This window comes from Rhincodon typus, chromosome 10, assembly GCF_021869965.1.
Source record: "Rhincodon typus isolate 14 chromosome 10, sRhiTyp1.1, whole genome shotgun sequence".
In the NCBI taxonomy this organism is placed as follows: Eukaryota; Metazoa; Chordata; class Chondrichthyes; order Orectolobiformes; family Rhincodontidae; genus Rhincodon; species Rhincodon typus.
Genome location: NC_063341.1, coordinates 700,221 through 719,930, shown reverse-complemented (window position 1 = coordinate 719,930; position 19,710 = coordinate 700,221). Strand labels below are relative to the sequence as shown.

At 44.0% G+C, this 19,710-nt stretch overlaps 1 protein-coding gene across 1 annotated transcript in view; it reads right to left on the bottom strand.

The window, feature by feature from the left end:
• Positions 1-19,710, bottom strand: part of tnr (tenascin R (restrictin, janusin)) — an 80,974-nt gene that overhangs the window by 50,148 nt on the left and 11,116 nt on the right. The window contains exons 5-8 of the mRNA XM_048602144.1: positions 19,477-19,627; positions 12,883-13,152; positions 6,955-7,140; positions 39-128 (exon numbers count right to left, since the gene is read on the bottom strand). Of these exons, the coding sequence (XP_048458101.1) occupies positions 39-128; positions 6,955-7,140; positions 12,883-13,152; positions 19,477-19,627 (697 nt within the window). The remainder of the gene's footprint in view (positions 1-38; positions 129-6,954; positions 7,141-12,882; positions 13,153-19,476; positions 19,628-19,710) is intronic.

The window sequence follows — 19,710 nt, the reverse complement described above, 5'->3', positions numbered from 1 at the left end:
GGGTAAAATTCCACAGGAAGATGGTGTTTGGGATTTACCAGTCCTTGCGTTCATGGTGGCTGGAACACTCTGTTTAGTCTCCTTTATGGCTGATATTCCTATCCCATACTCGGTTCCAGGCAATAGGTCTGCAGATAAAATCGAGACAGAAGGCAATCAGAAAGTTATAACAAAACCAATCTCCCTCACTATCAGCATTACTGCAATAATTAGCTTAACTGATTGCAGGCTGGGTCATTGCTGAGTAGGAAGTCCCTGCTACTGGCGGTTCAGGGACTATTCCTATGGTCACTGGGGAGAAGAGGAAACGGGAGACAGACAATCACCCTCCATCCACTTCTCTGATCTGAAACCTGGCTTTCGATGCAGATTCTGAACTTTCCCTGTCATTAGAGACTGGATAATCCCAGTGTTTCAGAGTTTCATTGTTTGGCTTCCTTTTGGGGAGGAGTTTAGGAACACTGTTCCCCAAGAGAAGAAAACTTCAACTGATTTCAGAGGGAGTGCCCATTTGCGCCAATGGAGGACACACTGGCCCAAGGGGCTAGATTGTGCAGCTAAGGTTCCTGTAGATTTGGCTGTTGCCCCATTGTGGGGTATCTATCTCGGGCCCAATCCAGTGGATGTGCACCATTACCAATGAATTCCATTTAATCTTCCAGCATTCTTAGCTGTTTGATTACAATTGGAATTCAGGGTTCTCCTTTCAAAGAATCATCGAAACATAGACAACAGAAGCAGGAGTAGGCTATTCAGTCCTTTGCCACTCAATTTGCTAATGGCTGACCATCCAGCTCAATACTTTCTTCCTGCTTTCTCCCCATACTCTTGATTCCTTTAGCCCTAAGAACCATATTTAACTTTGTCTTGAAAACATTCAATCTCTTTGCCTCAATATCTTCCTGTGGTTTTTCTTGGTGACAATTGTCTCTGCTGTAGATTACAACAGTGGTGATTTATCTCAAAGTGCAAGGGTATTGATTCCCCTTCTGACATTGCCTTCAGAGGAGTTTCCAGAAGACTATTGCTAAATCAAGTTTCATGATTGTAGAGGTCACCTTTATTAGGCTGTTTGCTGTGCTTCTAATACAGACACTACATATATTTTGGAAAGGGTTAACAATTAGTTTTGCTCCATTTGTAACAGTGTGCACTCGATACAAAGGCAAGTTTCAGCAGAACTCAAACAGAAAGATCATAGTGGGGAGAGGGGTATAATGTAGCAAACCATCATGGGGTGAGGGAGTGGGAGTCAGGTTACAATTAGAGTCATAGGGTCATAGAGTTGTGCAGCACAGAAACAGACCCTTCGGTTTAACTTGTCCATGCCAAACAGATACTAATAAATTAATCTAGTCCCATTTACCAGCATTTGGTCCATATCCCTCTAAATCCTTCATATTCGTAAACCCATCCAGATGCCTTTTAAATGTTGTAATTTTACCAGTCTCCACCTGGCAGATCATTCCATACACAGAACACTCCCTTTGTGAAAAAGCAAAATTGCCCTTTAGATCTCTTTTATATCTTTCCCCTCTCACCTTAAATCTAAGCCATCTAGTTTTGGACTCCCACACCCCAGGCAAAAGAAAAAAGAAATAAGTTTCTTACCTTCCAACCAGGAGAGTAATGTGCTGGTAAAATTCTTCCAGTGTAAACTAAAACTGATTACATTTTCTTCAGGACATCGTTCTCTCAGAAGACCATGTGGTGTAGGGGCAGGAAGAGGCAATTTAGCCCATCAAGTCTACTCTGCTGTTCAATGAGATCATGGCTAATCTAATTCTCATCACCACTTTTCTTCTTCTTCCCCATAAACTCTTGATTCTCTTTGTGATTAAAAAAAATTGTCTGTCTTCACCTTGAATATATTTAATAGCCTGATAGCCCTGTGTGAAGAATTCCATAGATTGACTACTCTGAGATAAGTTCATCTCATCTCCATGTTAAATACGTGACGCCCTGCTCTGAGATTTTTCATTTCGTTTTACTATTTTGCAATAAATTACCAGGTCTGCAGAAATACTGCAACTTCATTAAGCCCCTTTAGACACTCATGTCACAGCCCATATGCCACAAGTTCAAATTCAAAATTTCCAAACTCAAAAATAAGTAAAATTAAAATATATGTAAATTTCACACCTCCCATCAATTTTATTTTACATATACACTAAGGACACTCCACTCTATGCCCTCTATCACTCTCTTTCTCACTCATCTCCAAGTTTTCAAATTGTTTCCTCTGGCATCTAGTACTAGTTATAGAGTCATAGAGATGTACAGCACTGAAACAAACCCTTCAGTCCAACTCATCCAGGCCGACCAGATATCCTAAATAAATCTAGTCACATTTGCCAGCATTTGGCCCATATCCCTTCAAACCCTTCATATTCAGATGCCTTTTAAGTGTTGTAATTGTCCCAGCCTCCACCACTTCCTCTGGCAGCTTATTCCATACACATTCTACCCTCTGCATGAAAGGTTGCCCCTTAGGTCCCTATTGAACCTTTCCGTCTACCTTAAACCTATGCTCTCTCTAGTTTTGGACTCCTCCATCCTATGGAAAAAAACTTTGTCTATTCACCCTATCCATGCCCCTCATAATTTTATAAACCTCTATAACATTAGCCTCCTACGCTCCAGGAAAAATAATCCCCAGCCTATTCAGCCTCTCCCTATAGCTCAAAACCTCCTACCCTGGCAACATCCTTGTAAATTTTTTCTGAACCCTTTTAAGCTTCACAACATCTTTCCTATGGCAGGCAGATCAGAATTGAATGCACTATTCCAAAACTGGCCTAACCAATGTCCTGTACAGCCGCAACATGACCTCCAAATTCCTATACTCAATGTACTGACCAATAAAGACAAGCATTCCAAACACCTTCTTCACTATCCCTCTACCTGCGACTCCACTTTCAAGGAACTATGAACCTGCATTCCAAGCTCTCTTTGTTCAGCCACACTCCCCAGGACCTTACCATCAAGTGATTAAGTCCTGCCCTGATTTGCCTTTCCAAAATGCAACACCCCACCTTTATCTAAATTAAACTCCACATGCCACTCCTTGGCCCATTGGCTCATCTGATCAAGGTCCCATTGTACTTTGACATAACCTTCTTCGCTGTCCACTACACCTCCAATTTTAGTGTCATCTACAAACTTACTAACCATACATTCTATGGTCGCATCCAAATCATTTATATAAATGATGAAAATCAGTGGACTCAGCACCGATCCTTATGGCACACCACTTGTCACAAGCGTCCAGTTTGAACAGCAACGCTGCACCACTTCTAACTTCTAACTTCAAGCCAGTTCTGTATTCAAATGGCTAGTTCTCCCTGTACTCCATGTGATCTAACTTTGGTAACCAGTGTACCATGCGGAACCTTTTTGAAAGCCTTACTGAAGTCCATATAGATCACACCCACCACTCTGCCCTCATCAATCCTCTTCACTACTTCTTTAAAAAACTCAACCAAGTTAGTGAGACATGATTTTCCATACATAAAGCCATGTAGACTATCTCTAATCAGTCCTCGCCTTTCCAAATACATGTAAATCCTGCCCCTCAAGATCCCCTCCAAAAACTCGCCCACCACCAATATCAGACTCACCGGTCTATAGTTCCCTGGTTTTTCCTTACCACCTTTCTTAAATAGTGGCACCACGTTAGCCAACCTCCAGTCTTCCATCACCTCACCTGTGGCCATCGATGATACAAATATCTCAGCAAGGGGCTCAGTAATCACTTCCCTAGCTTCCCACAGAGTTCTAGGGTACACCTGATCAGGTCCTGGGGATTTATCCATTTTCATACATTTTAAGACACCTAAAACCTCCTCCTCTGTAATATGGACATTTTTCAAGACGTCTCTATTTATTTCTCCAAGTTCTCTATCTTTCAAATCTTTCTCCACTGCAAAATGCTCATTTAATATGTCCCCACGTCCTGCAGTTCCACACATAGGCGGACTTGCTGATCTTTAAGGTGTCCTATTCTCTCCCTCATTACCCTTTTGTCCTTAATGTATTTATTGAACCCCTTTGGATTCTGCTTAACCCTATTTGCCAAAGCTATCTTAGGTCCCCTTTATGCCTTCCTGATTTCCCTATGTATTCTTCTACTGCCTTTATACTCTTCTAAGGATTTATTCGATCCCAGAAGTCTATACCTGACATATACTTCCTTCTTTCTCTTGACCAAAACCTCAATTTCTCTAGTCATTCAGCATTCCCTATATCTACAAGCCTTGCCCCTCACCTTAAAGGAATTTAATGTCTCTGGACTCTCACTATCTCATTTTTGAAGGCTTCCCACTTCCCATCCATCCCTTTACCTGCGAATATCTGGCCCCAATCAACTTTTGAAAGTTCTTGTCTAATACTGCCAAAATTGGCCATCCTCCAATTTAGAACTTTAACTTTTAGATCCAGTCTATCCTTTTCCACTCCTATTTTAAAACTAGTAGAATTATGGTCACTGACCCCCAAAGTGCTCCTCCACTGACAGCTCAGTCACCTGCCCTGCCTTACTTCCCAAGAGTAGGTCAAGTTTTGCTCCTTCTCTAGTAGGTACATCCATGTACTGAATCTGAAAATTTTCTTGTACACACTTTACAAATTCCTCTCCACCCAAGCCCTTAACACTATGGCAGTCACAGTCTATATTTGGAAAGTTAAAATCCCCTACCACTACCCACCTTATTATTCTTACAGATAACTGAGATCTCCCTACAAATTTGTTTCTCAATTTCCTGCTGACTATTGGAGGGTTCTATAGTACAATTCCAATAAGGTGATTGTTCCTTTCTTATTTCGCAGTCCCACCCAAGTAACTTCCCTGAACGTATTCCCAGGAATATCCTCCCTAAGTATAGCCGTAATGTCATCCCTCATCAAAAACACCACTCCCCCTCCCCCCTTGCCCACCTTTCTATCCTTCCTATAGCATCCATACCTGGAACATAAAGTTGTCAGTCCTGTCCATCCCTGAGCCATGTCTCTGTAATGGCTATGATATACCAGTCCCATGTTCCCAACCATGCCCTGAGTTCATCTGCCTTATCTGTCAGGCCTCTTGCATTGAAATAAATGCAGTTAAAATTATCAGTCTCTGTGTTGTTCCTGCCTGCCCTAACTATTTGACTTGCTCCTTTTCCCAACTGCACCAGTGTCAGACTGTTCCCTTGTCCCACTATCTCCCTTGGTCCCAATCCCCCTTACTAGTTTAAATCCTCCCAAGCAGCTCTAGCAAATCTCCCTGACAATATATAAGTTCCATTCCAATTCAAGTGCAATCCATTCATCTTATACAGGTCACTCCCAGCAAGAAGAGATTCAAATGATCCAAAAATGTAAATCCTTCTCCCCTGCACCAACTCCTCAGCCACACATTCATCTGCTCTATCCTCCTATTCCTACCCTCACTAGCTCGTGATATCAGGAGTAATCCAGATACTACTACCCTTGAGGACTCACTTTTTAAATTCCTGCTCTAACTTCCTATATTCTCTCCTCAGAATCTCTTCTTTTCTCTTCCTATGTTGTTAGTTCCAATGTGTACGATGACCTCCTGCTAGTCCCTTTCCCCTTTGAGAATATTCTGCACCATCGCTGAGATATTCTTAATCCTGGCACCAGGGAGGCAACACACCATTCTGGTGTCTCACTGTCAGCTGTCAGAAATGTCTGTCTGTGCCTCTGACTAGAGAGTCCCCTATCACAATCATTCACTTGGAACCTGACATATCTCTTGTTACATTAGAGCCAGCCTTGGTATCAGATACCTGGCTGTCTATGCTACATTCTCCTGAGAGTCCTTCACCCCCTACATTTTCCAAAAAAGCATACTTGTTTGAGATGGGGATAGCCACAGGAGACTCCTGCAGCACCTGTCTCCCTCTCCTACCTTTCCTAGAGGTAACCCATCTACCTGACTGTATCTGCAGTTCATTTCCCTTCTTGCAACTGCCATCTATCACACTCCCTAGCTCCTGTAAATTCCTCATTGCCTCTAACTGTCGCTCTAACCAATCCATGCAATCTAATAGGATTCCCGATCAAACACACTTCCTGCAGACATAATCAAAAGTGACAAGGAAACTCTCCCTAATCTCCCACATCTGACAGGAACAGCAAATCACTCTATTAAAGACCATCTTTGCACCTTAACAATCTACAGACCCAGAAAATAGCACAGTCTTACTGCTCTAAAAACATTGCTCTTGGATAACTTAGTACCTATGATTCATATTTTTAAAGTTTAATGAAGAGGCAGATCTCAATAAAATATATAATCAAAAAAAGTGCATTCTACTCAGTAGTGTAGATTTATGAAAGAAACAGTAAGATCATACTTTAAAATTTGCCTCTTAGCTGTATCTTTGTTGTCAGCTGCCCCACATAGGCCTCCAAGGTCAGCTGTGAATTTCACTGTTTTCTTAGAACGAACTCCGATGTCCACAGATACTTGAAACTAAACAGCAGAGGCAGTCAGCCATGCAGGTTTACTGTTTGGTCATACAGCTGTATAGATTTACTGCTCTGTTTCACCTCTCATGTGGTCCCTGCTTTGTCTCTCTTCCTCCTGTTTAAAATGTCGTTGTTTTGATATTTTTTTCCAAAGTTCCAAAACAAGGCAACAGCTTATAAAATAGTAATTACTGCTCCAAGAATTCAAGAGAATCAGCTCCAACACTGAAAATGCCTTATAAAGAGGAGCAGCTCTTACAGTCACAATTACTTCCCATCCTCCATCTTGGATTATCCTGAATGTTAGTCTGATTGTGTGCATTTGTGTATGAGTGAGTGAGTGAGTCTGTGTGTCTGTGTGCGCGCGTGTGCGTGTGCATGTCAGAGAGACTGTGTTAGTGTGCCTGTATGTGTGGGTGTTTCCACATATATGTATGTGTCTGTGTGTGCCTGTATGTTACTAACTCTGTTACTCACCCGTCAGAGTGACTTTGCTCGTTGGCCCTATGTTTTTGGGCACAATCAGCTCATGGTACTGCCCGCCTGCCAGGGTACTGTACACCACCCTGTACTTGTCAACATCAGCTTGGCTGTTGTCCCATTCCACCTCTAGCCTGCTGTCCCCGGGACTCACCACACGCAGGTTCCTGGGAGCATCAAGCTCTGTGGAAGAGAGCAATGAATCCAGAAGTTGTCAAAAGGCACAACAAGCAACAATTCACCATTTGCCCTGTTCCCAGGTCTCAGATAGTGGGCGCTGCCCCTTCAGCCGTGACCTGCCAACTATCTCAGGTCTAATGATGCCACAAAGTCGGAATATTTTCCAACTGGCTACTCTGGGGAAATCTATCGCCTGTCCGATACGCATGTGGAAAATTCAGGAATAGGTGGCAACTGTGTGGGGAGTACACACAAAGTACAGGAATTCTGAAATATATGGTCTGTGGGAATTCCAGGGTGCATGGACTTTGGGAAATTATTGGAATAACCTCAAGTGATGTTGGAATTTTAAAACTAAATGGGAGTTCCAGAGTGTCTGGACAGTGTGGGAATTCTGGAATATTGAAATTTTGGGGGGATTCTAGACAGCTGGGACATTGTAGGAATTCTGGTGTGCCAGAACTATATGGGAATTCTGGAGTGCCAAAACTGTATGGGAATTCTAGACTGCTAAGAAACTGGAAATTCTAGAGCAATGAGACACTATGGTGATTCTGGACTGCCAAGACTCTAGAAATCCAGAGAACTGGGACACAATGGGGATTAGTGGCCTGTGTTTAGATGTTGGGGAGAGTGAATGCACCCCATACCTGATTGATTAGAACATTAAGGAATTGGCTTATCAATCAGGGTTGAAAGGCAGTCTGAAAGATATGGGCAAAATTCAGGAATTGGAAAAGATGAACACTTTGATAGGAACTGTCTGCACAATACCCGGCAACAGCATTAATAGGGTGGACCATGTAAAGATGGAGATCTGAGACATTTGCTGTAAAATCTGAGCATTATAGAGGGACATTTTCACTTCCACACAGTCTGGAGAAAACAAATTCATTGCAATCCTGAAGACAGGAAGCTTATTGGACATATGGAGGACAGTTTTCCGGAAGTGTGTGGTCTTCAACCAGCAAGAGAACAAAGGATCTCTGATTGAGTGGTGAATAAGGATTTTCAACAACATTCCAGTTAGAGAAGACCTGACTAACAGTGTTCGTCACATGGTAGAATTCAAAAATAGGTTTGAGAGTGGACAAAATGAATCACAAACAAAGATTTTAAATTTATACGAGGCTTTGTCAGATACATTAGGGACATTCAAGTGACTCTTGGATAGGCATTTGGATGATAGTAAAATGTAGGGCATGCAGGGTACGATAATAGGTCGGCACAACATTGTGGGCCAAAGGGCTTGTACTGTGCTGTATTGTTCTATGTTCTTAATCTGGAGCTGACTGCGCTGATTTGTTAATTGATAAACCGATTGACAAACAGTAAGGGATGCTTGAAGAATTATTTGGTTGGATTCAAGATTTATGTTGTTGTACCTAACCCAAACCCCTAGAAAGCTCCTGACGCAGTGACCTTACTAACTGAGTGAGATGGGTTCTGTTGTTTGAAGAGATGAAACTATACACACCAATATCCGGGAGGTCAGTTAACACCACAGGTCTTGGAGACTACTATAGTCACTGACCTATGCTTACCTGAGGATACACATCACATCCTGTTTGCTGAAACTACAATTCATAAATGTCAACCACTCACTGTTCAGAAATTCAGGAATTAAGCAACTAATGTCAACAAGAAAAGTGAGAGGTAAAAGAAAATTAAAAGAAATAACTCACTGAAATGCAAAAAGAAGCAGAGAGATTCCATAAATTGGGATTGGGATAGAAAAAGATCCAAAGAAAGTAGCAAAAACTACACGCAGGGATTACAAGGAAAAACATTTAGAAGACAGCCAGGGCAACATGGAAGATTTTTACAAGTGTACCAAGAGACAATCAATGGTAAAGAGTAACTTGGGCCCATGATTCACATCACAGACGATACTGGAATTGAAAATCAGGCAATAGCAAAGTTTACAAAATAGTCGTCACAGTAGGGGTTAAAGCTCAGTCAAAGTGAGATTTAGTTAGAATGAGAAGTAGTAATGGAAAACATAATAAGACTAAAGATAGATAAATCTCCAAGATGTGAGATAACACAGAGTGGAGCTGGATGAACACAGCAGGGCAGGCAGAATCAGAGGAGCAGGAAAGCTGATGTTTTGGGTCGGGGCCCTTCTTCAGAAATGGGGGAGGGGCAAGGGAGTGCTGAAATAAATAGAGAGAGGAGGGGTGGGGCTAGGGAAGGTAGGTGGGATGGTGATAGGTGAATGCAGTGAAGGGTTGGTCATGGGATGAGGCCGGGGCTGGGGAGATTTTGAAACTAGTAAAGTCCATATTGAGACCATTGGGTTGTAGGGTCCCAAGGTGGAATATGAGGTGCTGCTCCTCCAGTTTCCGGCTGGCGTCATTGTGACACTGGAGGAGGCCCAGGATGGACATGTCGCCCAGGGAGTGGTTGGGGGAGTTGAAATGGTTCACGACTGGAAGGTGTCGTCGTTTGTCGCGAACAGAGCGCAGTTGTTCTACGAAGTGGCCTCTGAGCATCTGCTTGGTCTCACCGATGTAGAGGAGGCCACATCGGGAGCAGCGGATGCAGTAGACCACATTGGCAGCCTGCTGTGTTCCTCTAGTTCCACACTGTGTTATCTCTGACTCCAGCATCGGCAGTTCTTATTATCTCTCCAAGAGATGTTATTTGAGGAAATTCTGTCTCCTCTCATCATGGTCTTCCAGACATCTGTTGATTCAGAAATGGGTCTGCAAGATTGTCAATGTCACTCCATTAGTTAAGGGAGGTAGGGGAGATATACTAAAGTAAAATGGAAGGCTTATCAATCTAACATCTATTGTGGACAAGTTACCGGAATCAGTTATTAGAAACTGAGCAGTCAAACAATTGCAAAAGGATTAGAGAGAGCCAGTGATGTTTAGACATGTGCAGTGTGAGGCCATTACTGTTATTTCAAAGGTGAGAAGGCATAAGGTGTGGATGAACTGGGAAATTCCCCAGAAAGTTGGTGAGTAGTCAATTAATAGGATAATGGCATGTTGGCTTTCATCTCTCGGACAAAGGTGCAAAGAGTGGAAGAGATGGTCCAGCTGTACAGAGCTCTGTTCAGATGTCACCTCAAATTCTTGGTTCAGTTCTGGCTTCACTCATCAGGGAATAAATACTGAAGGGAGTGCAGCACAGCTTCATCAGAATAACCCTGTGCTCAGTAATGAGGAGAGGTTGTATCAGTGGTTAGTCTATCCTCCAGTACTAAACTGTGACTAGATTAAGAGGATGAAGATGATTTAAGGGGAGTTGAGGCAGCTAGGAGTGAGGAACAATTTCCACTAGTAAGGGAGGCAATCTACAAATATAACCTTGACATTTTAGACAGGCCATCAGGCTGCAGCTTCTCATAAATCCTGGAAATCTGGAAGTCTCACCCCAAAATGGTTACTAAAGTTACAAAGGGACGTATAAAAATTTCAAAATTGAGGATGTTATGATTTTGTTCAATAAAGTGATTAGGGCCATGAGAATAACTTGAGTGGATCAAGCGCTGACAGGAGCAACCACAAACGATTCTGAATGGTAAAATCATTGGTTATTCATGGCACATAACTGAAGCAACAAGCTTTCAAAGCAGAACAATAAAAGCCCAGAAGCTGGGAACAAACACAAAGGCTATTCAGCCTCTTGTCTCTCTCCTGCCTCTTTTGACAGAATGCCCAAATGACTCGCATTGCCTCTTGTTATCCAACGCATCATGCACATGCATGATATTAAATTATCATTCTACCGTTCCCTTGGTTGGTCCACATGCCGTTCCTGCAATGCCCTTTCTCAAAGATACAATCAAACCCAGGCATGAGAGGTTCTGTCAATTCCACCTTCATACCTTTCAAGACAGAAACACCAGATTTAAATTTATCAGGTTACTCAAATATTAAAAGGAGCATCTGCCAAACACTCCCAGGATAAGGACAGCATGGGGTTAGGTACAGAGTAAAGCTCCCTTGACAGTCCCAGAACAAAGACAGCACAGAGTTAGATATAGACTCAAGCTTCCTCTACACTGTCCCCATCAAATGCTCCCGTGACAGATACAGCATGGGGTCAGATCCAGAGTAAAGCTCCTTCGACATTGTCCCCAACAAACAATCCCAGGACAGGGACAGCATGGTGTTACAAACAATGTAAATATTCTGCCCTGGAAAAGAGCCAATTCATAAGTGTGTTCTTTTTGACTGAATGAGATGAAACATCTTTCTATGAAAACTCAGCTTGCATCTTGACTAATTTGAATCCACATTTATTCATGTGAAGGTCGATGTGTGGCCAATCAAGCTGTCCAAGTAGACTTCCAGACAGGAACAAAAACAGAAATTGCTGGAAAAGCTAAGCAGTTCTAACTCTGAAAAATCAGAGTCAACGTTTCAGGTCCAGTGGTCCTTCCTCAGGAGGAAGGGATCATCAGACACGAAACATTAACTCTGATTTTTCTTCACAGATACTGCCAGGACTGTTGAGCTTTTCCAGCAACTTGTTTATGTCCCTGATTTACAGCATCCACTTATACTTCCATACAGGATGTTTCTGACACAGAGTACCCACAGATTCACACATGATCCAAACACACGGAAGTACACCAAGATTTACATGCAATGATCACAATGCAGGAGTACATGCAGATCAGGCATGATGCTCTGCCAGACAGTCAGGCACTGAACACATGATAATCTGCTTGACATTAATAGCTATCAGTGAGTCTGTCTGCAATGTAACATGAGAGTCCAGTACTGGTTCTGTCACTTGTGGTAAACATAGAGGACCTGGCCAATTGTCTGTAATAGGACCCAGATACGCCAGCAGAATGAGAAGCCGAGGGCCACAGGAAATTAATAGAAGGAGACGTGAGGTGATGTATTTCAATGATATTGTTCAAAAGAATGTGCAAGAACAGTGGGACCTGGGAATTCATGTACATCAATCACTGAAGGTGTTGGCACAGATTTGAGATTTTGGTTTAAAAAGCAAATGGCATCTTGGGCTTTATAAATAGACATATCGAGCGTAAAAGAAGGGAAGTGCTGCTCGGTCTCTATAAAACATTGGTTAGGCCTAAACTAAAGGATGGTGTGGGGTTGGAGCCCACACACAAGGAAGGATGAGACGATCCTTGAGAGTGTGCAGGAGAGATTTACCAGAATGGGTCCTGCGACGAGGGATTTAACTGACAAGGTTCAGTTGGAGAAGCTGAGGTTGTTCTCCATGGAGCAAAGGAGATCAAAGGGAGATTTGATCGAGATGGATGGGATTATAATGGGTTTGGATAAGGGAGACAAGGAAAGCTGCTCCCATTGGCTGATGGTGCAGGGGCAACGGGACCCAGATTGAAGGTTTCAGTCAGGAGATATGGGGGGAGGGAGGAATGTGAGGCAGAACATTTTTCCACAGGGAGTGGTAAGACCCAGAACTCATTGCCCACAGAAGGGGTGGAGGGTGGAGGGAGAGACAATGAATGAATTCAAAAGGAAACAAGATGGGCACTTGAGAGAAATAATCTTGCAGAGTAACGGGGAGAGAGCGGGGGAATGGGACTGACTGGATTGCTCCACGGGGAGCTAGCATGGGCTGGATGGGATGAATAGACTCTTTGTTCCGTACAGACCTTATTACTCAATAGCTCTCGGACAGTAGACACGAGGATGCGTGTGTCAAGTGTGTAGCAGAGACGTAGGTATGCATGCACTCGGACGGGTATGTTCATAGACATGCAGATAGGTACAGGGTCGCCTTTACCTGTGGTAAAGGCTGTTGTCACGGTCTGACTCTGTCCGCCATCGTGAATGCCTGTGACTGACACCTCGTACTGAGACGCGGGTCTCAGGTTCTGCAGGGAGAACTGGCTCAGGCTGGGCTGCAGTTTTAGCACAGTCTTCTCGCTCGCCCCACTGGTGAGTCCGTATGACAGTAGCACATAGTCCACGTGGGCCCTCGGAGGTGTCCATTCAACAAAGGCGACAGTATCAGCCACCTCCCTGACGATGATCTTATTTGGCCCATCAATCACTGAACACAGAGAGAAACGGGAGACAATATGCAATACCCTGCTTAATATAGGTATGAACATGCAAACATTGGGGGCCAACAAGAGGACCATAGGACATAGGATCAGATGTAGGCCATTCAGCCCTTTGAGTCTGCTCTGCCATTCAGCAAGATCATGGTTGATCTGATAATCCTCACCTCCACAGCTATCCCTAGAACACTTGATTTCCTTACTGATTAAGTATATTCAAGGCTGAGACAGATTTTTAACGACCCCAGTCTTAATAGGTCTCTGTGATAAAGAATTTCACTGATTCACTACCCTCTGAGAGAAGAAATTCCTCCTCATCTCTGTCTTAAATGGGTGACACCTTATCCTGGGATCACGCTGTCTGGTCCTAGACTATCCCACAAGGGGCAATGACCTCTTTGCATCTATCCTGTCAAGTCTCCTAAGAATCTTGTATGTAGACCACCTTCTAAATTCTTCTAAATTCCAATGGGTAGAGAGCTAACCTACTCAACCTCTCCTTATAAGATACGCCTCCATACCTCCCTCAGCTTAATGAACCTTCTTTGGACTGCCTCCAATGAAAGTCTGTCTTTCCTTACTGCAGGTGCCCAAAACTGCGCATACTATTCCAACTGCTGGTCTGAGAAATATCTTTCACAGTTGTAGCAAAACCTTCCTTTCAGACTCTATTCGCTTTGAAATAATGGCCAAAATTCCATTTGCCTTCACTATTACCTGCTGAACTTGGGTGCTAGCTTTTCGTGATTCACAGACCAGGACCCCCTGGTTTTGTTGCTTCCTGAAGTCTTTCTCCATTGAAATAATATTCAGCTCCTCTATTCCTCCTGCCGAAATGCATAACCTCACATTTTCCCACATTGTATTCCATTTCACTCATTTTAATCTGTCTGTATCCCTCTGCAGGCAGTTTGTGTTATGCTCACCACCTGTCTTCCCAACTATTTTCATGTCATCCGCAAACTTGCCGGTAACACTTCAACTTTCCTCGTCCAAATAATTAATTTATTTTGTAAATAAGTGTGGCCCCAGCAGCATCCCCTGTGACACACTGCTCATCACTGAAAATGCCCTCCTTATCCCAACTCTCTGTCTTTTATTAGTTTGCAAATTCTCTCTCCGTGCTAATACACTACCTCCATGGGTTCTTATGTGCTGAGAAACGGAAGGAAACGCAGATGAAAGATCAAGCCCCACTTTCTCTCTTCATTCCCAGCGTTTGGATAGCCCTGACAGGGTCAGCACTGGGGGTTCTCAAGTTTTAGAACATAGAACATAGAACATAGAACAGTACAGCACAGTACAGGCCCTTCGGCCCACAATGTTGTGCCGACCTTTCACTCTAATCCTAAGGTCTATCTACCCTCCACCCCTACCTTATACTATCATTCATATGTCTACCTAATAGCCACTTAAGTGCCCCTAATGAGGCCAACTCCACTACTCTCGCCGGCAATGCATTCCATGCCCCTACCAGTCTCTGAGTAAAGAATCTACCTCTGACGTCTCCCCTGCATCTACCTCCACTCACTTTAAAACTATGCCCCCTCATAATAGCTACCTCCACCCTAGGAAAGTCTCTGGCTGTCCACTCTATCTATACCCCTGATCATTTTGTACACCTCTATCAAGTCACCTCTGATCCCTCGTCGTTCTAAAGAGAAAAGCCCTAGCTCTCTCAACCTATCCTCGTAAGACCTTCCCTCCATTCCACGCAACATCCTGGTAAATCTCCTCTGCACCTTTTCCAACGCCTCCACATCTTTTGTGTAATGAGGCAACCAGAACTGGACACAATACTCCAGATGTGGCCGAACCAGGCTTTTGTATAGCTGGAGCATAACTTCACGGCTCTTGAACTCAATCCCTCTTTTAATGAAAGCTAACACACCATACGCCTTCTTAACAACTCTATCCACCTGGGTGGCAGCTTTCAGGGAACTGTGAACATGAACCCCAAGATCCCTCTGCTCCTCCACACTGCCAAGAATCTTTCCGTTAACACTGTATTCTGTTTTCAAGTTTGTTCTTCCAAAATGAATCACCTCACACTTTTTAGGGTTAAAATCCATCTGCCACTTCTCAGCCCAGCTCTGCATCCTACCAATGTCCCTTTGTAACCTAGAACAGCCCTCTGCACTGTCCACAACGCGACCCACCTTCGTATCGTCCGCGAACTTGCTAATCCACCCTTCCACTCCTTCATCCAAATTATTCACAAAAATCACAAATTGAAGAGGACCCAGAACAGATCCTTGTGGTACACCATTTGTAACTGAGCACCATGTTGAATATTTTCCGTCCACTACCACCCTTTGTCTTCTAAGGGTCAGCCAATTCTGAATCCAATCTGCCACATTTCCCCCTATCCCATGCCTCCTTACCTTCTGCATGAGCCTACCATGGGGAACCTTATCAAACGCCTTACTTAAATCCATGTATACCACATTCACTGCTCTACCTTCATCCAAGTGTTTAGTCACCTTTTCAAAGAATTCAATAAGGTTTGTGAGGCATGATCTGCCCCTCACAAATCCATGCTGACTATCATGAATCAAACTGTGCCTTTCCAAGTGATCATAAATCCTATCTCTCAGAGCCCTTCCCAATAATTTGCCCACCACTGATGTAAGACTAACTGGCCTGTAATTTCCGGGGTTATCCCTATTCTCTTTTTTGAACGAGGGAATGACGTTTGCATCTCTCCAATCTTCCGGCACCATACCCATGGACAGTGAGGACGAAAAGATCATCGCCAAAGACCCTGCGATCTCTTCCCTCGCTTCCCATAGAATCCTTGGATAAACCCCATCAAGCCCGGGGGACTTATCTATCTTCAACTTCCTCAAAATTCCTAGTACATCTTCCTCACTAATGTCGACCTCCTCTAGCCTACCAGCCTGTTTCACACTGTCCTCCTCTACAACTAGGTCCTTCTCAGTTGTGAATACCGAAGAAAAGTATTCATTAAGGACCTCTCTTATCTCTTTAGACTCCGTGCACAAATTCCCTTTACAATCCTTGATTGGCCCTACCCTTTCTCTGGTCATTCTCTTATTCCTCACGTACATGTAAAAAGCCTTGGAGTTTTCCTTGATCCTATCTGCCAAGGTTTTCTCATGCCCCATTATAGCTCTCCTAAGCTCTTTCTTCAACTCCTTCTTGGATAACTTGTATCCATCTAGAGCCTTTTCCGTTCCTTGTTTCCTAAACTTTACATAAGCATCCTTCTTCCTCTTAACCAGTTGTTCGACCTCTCTTGAGAACCAAGGGTCCCTCACTCAGCTGCATCTTCCCTGCCTACTCGGGACAAACATATCGAGCACACGCAGTATGCATTCCTTAAACAATTTCCACATTTCTTTAGTGGTCTTCCCTGACAGCATCTGTTCCCAATTTATGTTACCCAATTCTTGCCTAACAGAATTGTAATTATCCTTCCCCCAATTATAAACCTTACCCTGCTGTATGTACCTATCCTTTTCCATGACTATTGTAAAAGTAACAGAGTTATGATCGCTATCGCCAAAATGCTCTCCTACCAACAGGTCTAACACTTGGCCCAGTTCATTGCCAAGCACAAATCCAAAGTGGCCTCTCCTTATGTTGGTCTATCTACATACTATGTCAGGAATCCTTTCTGAATGCACTAGACAAAATCCGCTCCATCTAAACTATTACAACTAAAATGTTTCCAATCAATATTTGGAAAGTTGAAGTCACCCATGACTACAACCCTGTGACTTCTGCACCTTTCCAGTATCTGCCTCCCAATTCGCTCCTCCACTTCTCTGCAACTATTAGGGGGTCTGTAAAAAAGCCCCCAACAAAGTGACTGCTCCTTTCTTGTTCTGGACTTCAACCCAAATTTTCCCTGACAAACTGCTGAGTCAACTTCTTGAATGTCACTAGTATTTGAACCAACTGAGGGATTTCTTCATGGTCCAGCACAGAGTTGACTGTGTTTGTAGGAGCAGATTGAGGAATGCACAAGATTGTGTAGAGGCAGCACACTCCATTCCCAAAGCACCATCTCAAAGCAGCTGGGCTTTGTAGACATTTCAGCTGTTTCATGAATCCTTCCTCAATACCTATCTCCAGCTTTTATTAAATAAATTCTCCAACAAACCATTAGACCACTTGGAGTCTCATTCAGCCAGTTGTTAAATCACGACATTATCCCTTCAGTGAATCCCCTGAGTCTAATTAGGCTATCATCAATTAGGCCCTTTACTGATGTCAGAACATTACAAATACCAATTACTGAGTAACACATAAAGATTCAAACCTTACAGTGCAGCACAGAGCAGTCATGTCTGTCATAGTTCATTAAACAAACGATCAGAGCAGTGTCTCTCTTAGAATCATAGAATCCTTACAGTGTGGAAGCAGCTCATTTGTCCCATCGAGTCCAGACCACGCCTCCGAAGAGCATCCCACCCAGACCAATCTCCCCCATCCTATCCCCGTAACCTGTATTTCCTGTGACTAATCCACCTAACCTGTACATCCCTGAAAAACTACGGGCAATTTAGCATGGCCAATCCACCCTAACCTGTACATTTTTGGACTGTGGGAGGAAACCGGAACACCCAGAGGGAATCCACGCAGACACAGGGAGAGTGTGCAACCTCCACACAGACAGTTGCCCAAGGCTGGAATTGAGCCCGGGTTCCTAGTGCTGTGAGGCAGCAGTGCTAACCACTGAGCCACTGTGCTGATAATATAAACATTCCAGGTCCTCTCTCCTAATATAAAAATAAAACATACTGGAGAAACTCAGCAGATTTGGCAGCATTTGTGAAGACAGAAACGTTTCAAGTCCACTTCCACAGAGTTCTGAAGAAAAATCATACCAGAATCAAAATGTTTAGTACACGTCGAGTCAGCATTGCTGAAAAACAGACCGGGAGGAGTGTACAGTGAGTCAGCATCGTTGTGAAACAGACCGGGAGGAGTATGCAGTGAGTCAGCATCACTGTGAAACAGACCAGGAGGAATGCGCAGTGAGTCAGCATCACTGTGAAATAGATTGGGAGGAGTACGCAGTGAGTCAGCATCACTGTGAAATAGATTGGGAGGAGTATGCAGTGAGTCAGCATCGCTGTGAAGCAAATTGCGAGGAGCGCGCAGTGAGTCAGCATCACTGTGAAGCAGTTTGGGAGGAGTGCGCAGTGAGTCAGCATCACTGTGAAATAGACTGGGACGAGTGCGCAGTGAGTCAGCATTGCTGTGAAATGGACTGGGAGGAGTACGCAGTGAGTCAGCATCGCTGTGAAATAGATTGGGAGGAGTTTGCAGTGAGTCAGCATCGCTGCGAAGCAGACTGTGAAGAGTGTGCGTTGAGTCAGCATCACTGTGAAGCAGATTGCGAGGAGTGCGCAGTGAGTCAGTATCGCTGTGAAGCAGACTGGGAGGAGTGGGCAATGAGTCAGCATCACTGTGAAATAGATTGGGAGGAGTGGGCAGTGAGTCAGCATCACTGTGAAATAGATTGGGAGGAGTACGCAGTGAGTCAGCATCACTGTGAAGCAGATTGGGAGTGTTGACCTCCATTGGAAAGAAAGTGACTGCAGGAGGTAGAAAATCATTGGCAGAGAGGCCCGTTCAAACTATTCCCACCTGTCAGAGCTGAGGAGTGATGTCAAAGGAAAACAGATTGGTGGATCTTTCTTTCATTTCTCTTTTGATCAGCTTCAATTACATAGACGATATGCAGCTGAAGAGTATAGTTGAGAAATTCAATCCTATAAATGTATAAATCTAAACAATAATTAATTAGAACAGAGATGGCTGGGCAAATGATGTGTTGCAGCTGAAGTATGTAGGAGCAGGTAGAGATCGGTGATGATGACTACTTGGTTAACTAGGAAATTTCACCTTTGAGTTGAAGAAGTGAATTCTGGGCTGAGGACCTACAACACTTCACAGAGGGGGAGAGGTACCTGGACACTGTGTTGTGTGTGTGGGAACCATACTCCAGTGAGAGTCAGGGTGTGTGTGGGACTCATACCGCAGTGAGAGTCAGTGTGTGTGGGACTGTACCACAGAAAGAGTCAGTGTGCGTGGGACTGTACCACAGAAAGAGTCAGTGTGTGTGTGGGAGCCGTATCCCTGGGAGAGAAAATGTGTGTGGGATTGTGTCCCAGAGAGTGAGTGTGTGTGTGGGACACATAGCCCAGTGAGAGTTTCGGTGTGTGTGGGACACATACCCCAGTGAGAGTGTCGGTGTGTGTGGGACACGTACCCCAGTGACTTTGTGTGTGTAATGTGCTCTCAATGAGCATCTGTTTGTGAACAATGAGGTAACTCACGTGTTGATACCATGGCTGTAGCCGGGGAGCTCCTGCTGTGCTCTTTAATTGCGACCACATTGACTGTGTATTCCTCCCCAGGCCTCAGGCCTGACTGATTGTAGGCTGTGACAGTACTGGGGAGCTGAAGCACCATTCCACCTTCATTACTCTGGAAAAGAGTTTTGGCTGAATCAGAGAGTATCAGGGTGAGTATTGGGAGTGAGCCAGGGAGGGGGTCAGAGAGAGAGTTGG